Below are 11,611 nucleotides of genomic sequence, written 5' to 3'. Positions count from 1 at the left end.
AATATTAATAGTAACAATATTTGGTTTTAAGATAATTAATTCATACATATTCATAATAAGTTAAATTAAGGGGTTTCGTATTATTTCTCAAAAATTTTAATCATTCTCAAATCGACAATTCCGATGATGTATTTGGGCTTAGGCCCAACTCACAAACTTGGGCTCGAATTGAGATTGTTTGATATATATATAGCCCAAATAGTTGAAAGTCGATATTTTTGATTTATTAAAAATTCGAAAGTTTTCGAAAATAAAAATTCGGGGTGTTTCATTTTGATCCTTCAATTAAAATTGTCTTTTAATTGAAATTATATTTTTATCCTTGCGAAAATTGAGTTTGCTTATCATCCCAACAAATACTTTATTGGTTATAAACTATAATTCTAATCCTTCTAATAGCCATTACAATATTATTATCGAAAGAAAATAAATTATATTTTTCTTTCTTTGTAAATGTATATTCTAATAGAATGAATAATGTTCTAAATTAGATTTTAGAAAAAAATATTATTATCAAAAATTCACAATTATATTTTTATTGAAAATTTCAAAATTTCAAAATATTAAAAATTTAAGGAGTTTTTTAGCAATCATAAAAACAAAGAAAATTCTACTTTCTTTGGCCAATTTTCTCTTTAAATTGGAGAAATTCTAAATATAAGAGTATGGATGAAAAATAAGTTAAATTTTACCTCATTATTTTCTTTTGGCATTCTTTGTTACCTTTTTTTTTAACTTAAAAAATTACTGTCATATAAATAAAGGCTAAGGTTTGAATATTAAAAAATAAAAATTTTACAGAAAAAAAAAAAGTACATCAGAAATCTTTTCTCCTTTCTTTTTTTGTTTCACCCGATAAAGTGTTTGACTATGACTAAGAAACAAAGAAGACGTCTATAAAACACTAGCCATTGGTTGTGAGTGTTAGTCCCATCCAACATATATATGGCTACTTTTTTAGGTTTTGTGGGCTCACCGTTTAATCAGTTGGACTGGCCCATCATCTTCTTATTATGCTCCAATGCATTTTTTTTAGCATAGGCAGCTGTATAATCTCCTTCGGACTGCGGAGCTTTTTGTCCTTCCAGTAAAATACACTTTTTGAAAATTAAAATTATTTTCACTTTTATAGAATTGAAGTCACTTAACACTTTAAATAATATTTTCATTTAAATATGAAATCTCCATTTAATCAATTCTTATATCGTCAGTACAGGTATTTTAAATATGTGTCAATCCCAACTATAAATTTCAATTATAAAGAGAATTATGAACTGCGGATATTTTTAAGCCCATACCTAATCAATAAACAAGTTTACCAAATCTTTTTTTCTACTGATTAATGTGAGGTTGAATTCACATAAATAATATTATGGAGCGCATAATAAAAGTAATATTATTAATTCACTAAATCGGTGAAAATTTTTTTATTAAGATTTCAATCTCTATATCAGCGAGAAATTAATAAAAATGCTTTCGACTCAATGCATATCCAGTCGCATCAACTTTCAAAATTTATCTCTAAAATCAAATGAATCTATTAAGAATTGAAAGTCACCAAATTTATTCGATCATTCTTTTCTTCATCACCTACTCCATGTTAGGTAAAAGTATAAATCCAGGGTCCAAGTTGAAATTGAGCTTTGTTTGCTTGCCTAGCCATGTATGCACGTGGCAAATAAACCTTACAAGCAGCAAGAATTCCGGGATTTATACTTTTATTTTGTAAAACTTTTTAATCACCTAATCTATCATATGTCTAGCTAAAAGTCAAAATAAAGTTACTATTACAGTACATTTTACTTGAAAAAAAAGATAAAAGTCAGAAAAGTGAAAGTAGAAAAAAAAAATATTTAGTCTAAAATTATATTATTTGTTCAAAATTAATATTTAGTTGTTATTACATTGTTTGAGATATTTTTTTTCCTTTTATATTTTTTAACAGTTTGTATTTATTTGCAAATTCAATGAATTTCTTATAGAAGTATAAACAATCTAACAGTTATTCAACATAAAATTTATTAATATTTTTTTAAATACACTTTTTTTTTTCGTTTTTGGAAAAAAAGATGCTAACTCTCAATTAAATTTTCATTATTCTTTTGAAAAATAATACCAATATAGCAAAATTCGTATCGGAATAGTGATATAAACTATTGATTCATTGGAACCACAGTGGAACTAAGCATTTTAAGGGCTAATTTAGATTTAACATTTAAAACTTTTTAAACTATTGATTCCATGAAACCACATGCAGACAAATCTATGAATTTTGAATTTCTTTTTCTCTAACAACAAAACTAAAAAGTGCAGAGAAACCCAAAATGATCATATAACTTTTTGTTGTGGTCAAGAGACCAATTTCACCCACATTCTCCCTGCATATATTTGTTTAAGGTAGCTGCTTCCTGGAAATTGCAAAGTAACTTCTGGGTAAATAGTGTAATTTACCCATTTTATCACTCTCACACACCTGTGGGAATTGCTTCTTAGATACAAAATAAAAGTTAAATATGATAAAGACGTTGTCCTATTTAGATACAAAAAAAAAAATTAAGTATGACAAAAGCCTTGTCCTAGTAAATACCAGAAAAAAATGCCAACAAGAAATTAAAATCTGTATAATAATCTAAGGAAAAAAATACACACATGATCAAACCAGTATCCATTTTCTAATATATCAACTCTGACAAAAATGTTATAGAATAACAGCAATGACAAACCAATCTACATATTTGATCAACTCTCAGAATGGGTAAAGGATATAATGTACATCTTGGCAAACAAAGATATCAATATATAAAATTCCCCCAACACAAAAATCTTCACAGCAGGGGTGTAAAACTATAGAAACTACCAAAAGGACAAGGATTCACAAAGATTCAAGAGTATTTGAATAACTGATTTCTGGAGTTACTTCTTTACTATAAATCCCAACCATCCTTCCTCCGGTCAAATTCCGACTTTCGACTACCTAAACCTCCATACATTTCCGAAAATTTCTGGAGGCAATTACTTCTTATCTTGTAATGCACTTGTGTGTTTCTGCTAATCGCAGCACCAGAGAATTTCGATGTGTCTATCGCCCACGTTGGTCTCACATATTCAACAGTACTAGATGTACTCGCATTTGCATACAAGTAATTTAGTAGCACATCCTCGCAGTTAAAGAATTTGTCCACCATTTCCCTCCCAGCCTTCGCTTTCTCGCCCCAATACCTATCAAATGCAACTTTACTGTCTATGAAAGCTGCACCTGTAAGTATCATGTTATAACCTTTATGAGATCGGGCATATTTCTCACCCCTGTACTTCAATGGGCTTCCACTAATGAGTCGGGGATAGAAGCCAACTATCCGATCTGGGTATTGGCGCCATACATTGAATCCCCGTTCAATGTCATCACAAGTCATCATAATGTCATCATCAAGCTCAAGAACAGCACGTGTCTTTATTGATGAATCTTTCTTGAACCGATTGTTTAGTGAATTCTGGTTTTCAACTCTGATCCTAACAGGCACCGCAGAATCCAGCTCACTCAATTTTGGGGGTATCCCCTTGTTCCAGACCACTATTATCTCTTTAACTGAAGAACATCTTGAGTAATGCTTGACATACATTTTCAAGTTCCAGAGTCGAGCATCATAAGTCATTGTCAACAGAGTAAACTGAGAATAGGAATCATTTAATGGGTAAGGTTCTTCGGCACCGTTTCCTCCATAAATATATTTAACACTCGTGCAGATCAGCACAACTCCAATTGCAAATATCACAGCCAAAACCAATCTTCCAGCCCAAGTATTAGGCCTTATTTTCACCCGGAGAGATGAAGCTGCTCTGTTCAAGCGGCCACAAAACCTTCGTACCTTTGAAGAAAAGGCATTTGACCTTTCCCATACCAAAAGACTATCACTTCTCTTCCCCGAGTAGTAAGAACACCAGTTGAGTGGTATAATACACTTCACAGCTCCAAGCAGAACACCCAACACTATGACAATTGCTGTGACTGCTGCAAGTGAAGTACAGCCAAGAATAAACCGACGCACCGAGTCTCCAGAAGGTACACGATCCCCATCCATAACCCCAATCCACTTGCCAGAACTTAACTGCTGCACATCAAGATGATGGTAACGAGCACCATTCCAAGCGTTCCGTCCCTTAGTGGGCTCTTCAAAGCCCAGTGAGACTTCAACTTCTTTGTAATCATCCTTGGTAAGAACTTCCACCTTGAAGACTCGCACTCGTCGTCCATAAGTTTCACCACAGTCCTGACCAACACGATAAAGATTTCCATCATACACAAATGGTCTGCCTCCATTTCTAGCTCCCACACTTTTGTCAACATTATATATTGGATTCTTCTTGTGTGGTTTCCAAGGACCAAGAGGTGAACTGCTATGCCATATTTCCAGCTGTCCATTTTTCTTAGTTCCAAAACCACTGTGATCAGAACCAAAAAGCCAATATTCTCCATCATTTTTAATGATAAAAGAATCAACTAGTGGCTTTTTTATAAGGATCTTCTCTAGTGTCCATTGCAATGGAAAATTAACTGCTCGATATAGACGAAGTTCTCCCTTTGCACTGCCCTCAGGCATCATGTATATCTGCAAGAACAGTAATAAATGACATGACGAACAATCGACAAAATCTATTCTACTATTCAGAAATGAACATCATTATATGAATTACAGTGCAATTCATGTTGTCCTTGCCAGGCCCAAAACATAATATAGAATTTGACACCAAAGAGTCCATAAAGTTCCACAGTAGCATATTTCTATGTTCATAATTGATGCCACAAGATAAGACCAGATTGTTTGTTATGGTCCATCTTAATTTTTCCTTGTTCATACCATTGGTGGCACCTATGCTGCGCAGGTACAGTCCAAAGGTTCTATATACATATTATTAGTCTGAGGGACCAACTTCATGTGCGTAAATGAATGCAAAAAAATTGTGCCCTTACTTCGTTCTGATGGTTGAAAACATAAGGATAAGAGAGATGCCAGTCCTCATCCAAGGCAATGCCCAATTGTTGCCATGATGCCCCATTATCAGTACTTTTTGCAACTGCAATGTCTCCTTGCATGGTCAATGAATTCTTGGTTTCATAAAACAGATAAAGTGTGTCTCTCTGGATCAATTGAATACAAAATCGAGGGGATTGTTAGTGGAAAAAAAAATCAGCACTCAGAAGACTATTTCAAGAACAAAATAGAAAGAAAATCTTCAATTTCATATGCAATGCAAAGTATAAGATGGGTATACATAAGATATAGAAAACACCACACCAATAATTTAAGCTCAAACCTAAAGCAAAAAATGCATGGTGGTCCTACCAAGATAGCGATAGCAATAGCAATTGTTCAATCAAACACTAAGGTTTTGTTTGATTAGCTATAATGGAATGTAATAAAATGCATTCTAGTGTAATGTTACACAATAAGTGCATTTCATTACATTGCATTACGGCTTATCACACAGAGCCTAAATAGCTTACAAGTTGATATATGCATTTTGCAAATGCTTCAAAAGGGATCAAACAACACACTTTCCCCACAACAAAAGATCCCAAAAAGATCTTAAAATCAAAATTTCACTGTTATCTTCATGAGATTTGTTTTCATTTGCATCAACTTGCACAACATGCTCCTAAAAAGTCATTTTTCCCTGTGTTCTGCAGAAAACTGAGTTCTAATTAGCCCCTATGCTTAAACATCATATATGCTTTTCTGTGAAACCAAAATGAAATTTTCCTCCGTCCAGCAGAAAACTGAGTTCTAATTAGCCCCTATACTTAAACATCATATTATGCTTTTCTGTGAAACCAAAATGAAATTTAACAAATCAGTTAGACCAAATAGCCAAGTCAAAACCCTAAAACAGGGCCTGTAACTTAACACTGCCAAGAACTAAGGAAATAAACATGCAATAAATAAACAGCAGACCTTACCCTTTAATAACCATCATTGCATGAAATATTCAGCTAAAATTGAAACTACCCAGATATGTTACCACAAAGCAGTTTATAGGGTAATGTTGTCTGTCCAATGAAAACCAACTTCAGAAGGAAGTGTGCCTTCCTCCATAAAAGAAAATTAATCTGTCTTGACAGTGCCAAAGATGTACACCAGTTATTAACTAATTTCAGACACCTTGACATAGAAACAAGCAAACAAGGAACTGCCTCAGCAGCGCCTTCTAATTATCTCTGACAAACAAAGAAGCCAGACTTGTTACAACACCTTGCTAAAAAGTTAACTCTTTCAAGCCCACGATTGAACCTCATCAAACACCACTAGAATAATCCCAAAACAATGGTGAAGGAAAAGAGCCCTTCACAGGACACTGTCTGTCCAAAAAATAAAAAATGTAAAAATTATCATCCCTATAAATCTCCTAAATTTTAGAGTGAACTTTCGCAGGAAAAAGCATAACCAGCATAAACATCCAGTGCCAATGGCAACCTTTATCCACAAACAATGAATATCCAGGAGACAGGAACTACTGGATGTCTTTGTGGACATTACTTGAATCAATTAGACAAAAAAAAGATAAGAAGGCATTCCAAAAAGAATCACATCATAAAACTACAAAGGGAAGAAGAAAGGTTGAAGACAGTGCTGAAGTTTACAACTACATAATCAAATGCTTCCTAACCCAAAGAAAATCCAATCAATTCCTAGCATTATTTTATTTGCATATATTAATCCCATTAGAACTGTGCCAGTCAAGTAGGCAGTTGTCCTTTTTGCTTGTCTTTTCTTACAAATGCTAACCTTAAGATCTCAATTTTAATTGGTATCTTTATACCAGAAAATGACAATCAATACCGTTGATCTACCTGCATCTCATTCCGAGGAAACTTGGTATACTCATTATATAATAATCAACCTATAAAACATTGGGTCCTTGAAACATCTCATGAAGAGCACGAAAAGTAAGTATCTCAACATCACAATTTCACTGCTGCTGATGGTATTCATACTTCATTACATACCCTCATCTGCTTACAAAGATTCCAACAAAAGAACTGCCTTGCAGAACAATACAAACTGCAACTCTGTTTTCTTTTGGCCTACAACAACCATCTGGAATTGTTCAATCATTACCCATAATGATAGAACTTAAAAATGAAAAAAATTCTATGACTAGAAAAACATCTGGCATACCTGTGCCGCCAACTTTTTTATCAAACTAAAATACTCTTGATAATGTAATATATTTAGTCATAAACACCTGGCATTCAAAGATTATAAATAGAGTAGCAGAGGGAACAACTTCCAGCAAATTAAGATCACATAGGAGCCAACTAATAGCCAAATAAAAAGATGTTGATATTGATATATAAATTACAATATAACTAACTAAAAATCCTTCTGTTAATCCAGTTAATTGACCATTGAACAAAAAGACATACTGGTAAAGGTGATTTTAACAGATAAAATAACAGAACATATATTCAATACACATATAAAACCAGAAAAAATTAAAAAATTAATGAACGAACAATAAAATACTTACCTGAACATAAAGAAAAGGATCAGCAACAAAATTACTGGGGAAACCAGCATCTGAGACTGAAGCACACGTGACAACAGGGTTAGCCACTGGCCAGGCTGCACTCTCATCTTTCCACACATTCACCTGTTACCAATTTCAACTCACATGTCAAAACCGCAAGAAGTCCATAACCAACAACTACCTACCAACTACCAAGGTTTTTTTTAACCCTTTTGAGAGATAATTACACAGAAATATCGAAATCCCATAAAAAAATAATTGAAAAATCAAATAATCAATTTTATTATATGAATATCTTTTCATAACGAATCACTAACCACATAAAAGACAAAGAATGAAACATATATTTATGTGTAAATAAAACATAGAAACAAGCCTATTAACTAAATGAGAAAAAAAAAAAATACAGAACTGGAAAAACAGAAGCTCAAGAAAGCTACCAGCCCTCAGATTGAAATCCACAAGAATTGACCAATAATGCCCACAAGACAAAAAGCAAAAATTAAACCCAAAATCAATTAAAAATACCCGAATATCGATCATATTTTGAGCCTCAATCACAATTTGTGTAAAAAACAAAAAAGAACTAAAGAATTTCTACAAAACAGTAAAAAAAAAAAATCGAAATAATAGCAATCAGGCCAAAAAAAAAAAAAAAAAACAGAGAGACTTATAGTTTCAATTGGTTTAAAAAAAGACTTACAGCTTCAATTGGTTTGAGGGAGAAGGGAGAGTCGCCATAAAAAAGACCAATTGACCAAGAACCCTCATTGTCCTCTTGACATCCAACAGAGGAGGTTAAACCCACAGCATCACTGCCACTCACATAAGGCTTATTAAACACAAGCCACCCATAAAACACGCCAATTGATCCGTACAACACCAAACAGCACAAAAAGAACACCAAACCCGGGGAGACAAGTCTATGGTGAAGCAAGTGCTGTTGGTATTCCCATCTCCACCTACAACAACACTTCATGTTTATATCACAGCGAGAGCTCCCTGCAGTTGTACCATTGGTACCACCCCCACCAGCACCTACACCTCCCGCTCCAACACCACCTGAAACTCCCATGATAAATTACGATTATACCCTTATCAGAAAGCACGAATTCCGCTATAAAGTCCAAACATTTATCTCTTTCCTTTTTGAATTTCAAAAGGGTCTGGTTCTGGCGCTGATTCTGGTCCCCTTTTGTCCGTTTTTTTTTAGTTTAGTGCCTATGATATGATTTTTGGGTTATGGGTTTTGTACACTTCTTTCAGCTCTTTTCACAGACTAGAATTTAGATAGAAATGGAAAACGGTGGCGGCGATTGTGGTTGCCGGAGGTGGTGGAATATGAGGCTTTTGGGTCTTGTTATTATTAGCAGGAAATTGCATTACCTGGCAAATATATATATATATAGAGAGAGAGAGAGAGAGGGCAGACGCTGTTACACTTGTAGATATTGTCACATGTGATGTGATGTGGAAGGAAATGATTTTCTTACACTTCCAGCTTAAGAATGTGACATCCACTCGCGAAAATTAGACGACAGCTATGATGACATTGTACACGTGGTGTGGGCATTGAATATGGAAAGAGTCTGATAAGGAGCACGGAGAGAGAGCGCGTGGACGTGTGGCACTGCCAATTTTGAAAGTGTTCAAGGGTGCAAGGGCTTGTTTGGATGTGGTCAATTTTACTTGGCTGCTTCTTTTTTTTTTTTTTTTTCCCTCTTTTGAGTTTGAACATAATTAATTGTGAGATTACGCGGTTGTATTAATTAATGCCAATTAATGCAATTGAAATGCTCTGTTTAATGGGTTTTTAGTTTTTTTTACCAAGGGTGTTTGGTTTGCATCTTTTAATTACATTTACCCAGCATAGGGTGGATGTTATGCAAGTAACGTTATTATTAATATCTTTATATAGAATAAGGTTATTCTTATTATATAATTTATAATATTATATTAACGCATTAAATTTCTTAATGAATAGAAAAAAAAATTCAAATATAATAAAGTTGTTTTTTTGTAGGACGTAAATTATTTTTAACTTGTTGGTTTTTTTTTTTTTTTTTTTTACACTTAACTTGTGGAAATTTAGTTGGAAAGTTTCCGATTGGTTAGTAGCTTTCTAAGAAATTTAAATTATATAATAATGCTCACAGTTCAATTATATTATTTTCTAGAATTTATTTATCATCCAAACACAATAATTTACTTCTAAAACGAAAAACACAATAATTTATCTTTCCTATAATATTCTCATGGAAATTATAATTTCCTATGAATTATTAGTGGAATTATTAGTTGAAAAGTAGATAATCATAAGGGGTGCTTTACATGTTTTTTCTTTTGACTTATTTTAATTTGTAAGAGGGTATTTTAGTTTGGCTTATTTAATTGTTTGCTTATTTTAAAATTACTTTTTGATCATGTAAAAGATTATATTATTCTAATAACTTTTAAAAATTATAAATGAACTCGTAGAACCAGTGAATCTGACTTAAAATCAAGCTGATTTTACTTGTAAATTCATTAATCCATTATTGAACCAGTCGATTTACAAACATTTGATTGATTCAAATCGATTTTTGATGTTTTAATATTTTTTATTATATTATATTTATTTTATTAATACTTTATGACATATTAATTGAATTATTGTCCACTAATTAAACCAATAACCACAAATTAAATCAATGCCCATCATCTAGTTTCTTAACCAAGTCATTGTCTGAACCGAATTTAATAACATTGTTAAAACTTCAACACTATCCTCATTTTTAAAAATTCTTGAATTGTATATTTAATTTATATATAGTCAATTTACTCAATAATTTATTATAACATATCAAATGTAATCGTGAAATTTTAAATATAACAAAAATTATAGAACAGAAATAATATTTTTTATGGTAATTACATAACAAAATAAGTTAGCTTTAAGTAGTTTTATAAACATTTCATTATTTATTTTTAAACTAACTTTATAAAATGAAAGTATTATTTTAACTCGAAATTATCTAGTCGTTTAGAATAAATGAATTCTATAAAATTTTATGTTGAAAATCTATATTTTTATGCTTGGAATGAAAGCAAAATAGATTTAATTATATGAATTCAATTCTACAAAATTGAACAACTCTAAATTTTACCCAAAAAAAAAAAATGAAATTTCTAAATAAATTCCATAAAATTAAGTAACTCAATTTTTTTTTTAATTGAGAGAGTGAAAAATTAAAATTGTTAGTGCTAAAATCAAAATTTGTTTATTTGTATAGGAAATTCCAGGTTAAAAAACCATATAAATTAATTTTTCTTTTTTTTAAAAAAAAAAAATAGTTTATACAATTTGTCTAAATTGGGGGAATCTTATAATATCCAACATTGGAAAAGATGACCTAATAGATATTATTAGATGTTCCCAAAGCCTACCCTTCCAACCCTACAAATTCAATTGGAGAATAAATAAGTGAACAATTCAAACTCTACTTATCTTGTGAAGGAAACGACAATTTTCTAGAAATTCATCTGGTTAGACAAATCATACTTCTCACCACAAAATTTTTCCAAATCACTAACATCAATATTTGAAAGAATTTTCAAATTTATCAAAATTTATAATTTCTTTTATTTAAAAATATAAATTGTTTCATGGTTATTATTTTACTTCAAAATATAAATCATTTTCAGGAGTAATAAATGAAATTTTTTTAATATATTTTTTTAAAATTTTAATCGTTGGATGGTATTGTCCACTATAAATATTTTTAATAGTAATAAATTATTTTTTTTAATTTTAATTTTATTTATATTAAATTATGAAATAAAGGTAAGAATGTGAAATAAAAATATGAAATTTTAAAATATAATAATAACAATAATAAAAAAAGTCAAGTTGTTGGGGCGGGCCTCCTGAGGCGCCGAGGCGGCATTTGACTACTACATAACAAAATTTGAATACAATTGCAACGAAGCTTTCCAGTTTTGACCTTCTACGTTTTGAATGGAGTTGGGGCCCATTCTAATGAATATAATATTCACAAATGCCAACTTGGGCTCGATTTCCGATGTGATAAAGCGAATCCCATTT

General features: G+C 31.7%; 1 protein-coding gene across 1 annotated transcript; it reads right to left on the bottom strand.

Annotated features, from left to right (window-relative positions):
• Positions 1–2,650: 2,650 nt before the first annotated feature.
• Positions 2,651–8,909, bottom strand: LOC105648429 (glycosyltransferase family protein 47). The gene is made up of 4 exons (XM_089722816.1): positions 8,231–8,909; positions 7,528–7,650; positions 4,970–5,137; positions 2,651–4,607 (listed from the first exon to the last, which is right to left on the bottom strand). The coding sequence occupies exons 1-4, from the start codon at positions 8,600–8,602 to the stop codon at positions 2,925–2,927; spliced, it is 2,346 nt and encodes a 781-aa protein (XP_089578942.1). The 5' UTR covers positions 8,603–8,909; the 3' UTR covers positions 2,651–2,924.
• Positions 8,910–11,611: the final 2,702 nt, after the last annotated feature.

Source organism: Jatropha curcas, chromosome 6 (assembly GCF_041381405.1).
Source record: "Jatropha curcas cultivar XTBG-Jc1 chromosome 6, XTBG_Jcur_1.0, whole genome shotgun sequence".
NCBI lineage: Eukaryota > Viridiplantae > Streptophyta > Magnoliopsida > Malpighiales > Euphorbiaceae > Jatropha > Jatropha curcas.
Note: the sequence above shows the minus strand (reverse complement) of the source record. Positions and strands in the feature narration are given on the sequence as shown.

Excerpts from the sequence above, each read along its gene's own strand:
- LOC105648429 (XM_089722816.1), bottom strand. The coding sequence starts at position 8,602 with ATGGGAGTTTCAGGTGGTGTTGGAGCGGGAGGTGTAGGTGCTGGTGGG. Across the intron at positions 5,138-7,527 it reads ATCCTTTTCTTTATGTTCAG|AGAGACACACTTTATCTGTT; the intron begins GTAAGTATTTTA and ends CAATTGATCCAG. Across the intron at positions 4,608-4,969 it reads TTTTCAACCATCAGAACGAA|ATATACATGATGCCTGAGGG; the intron begins GTAAGGGCACAA and ends CTGTTCTTGCAG.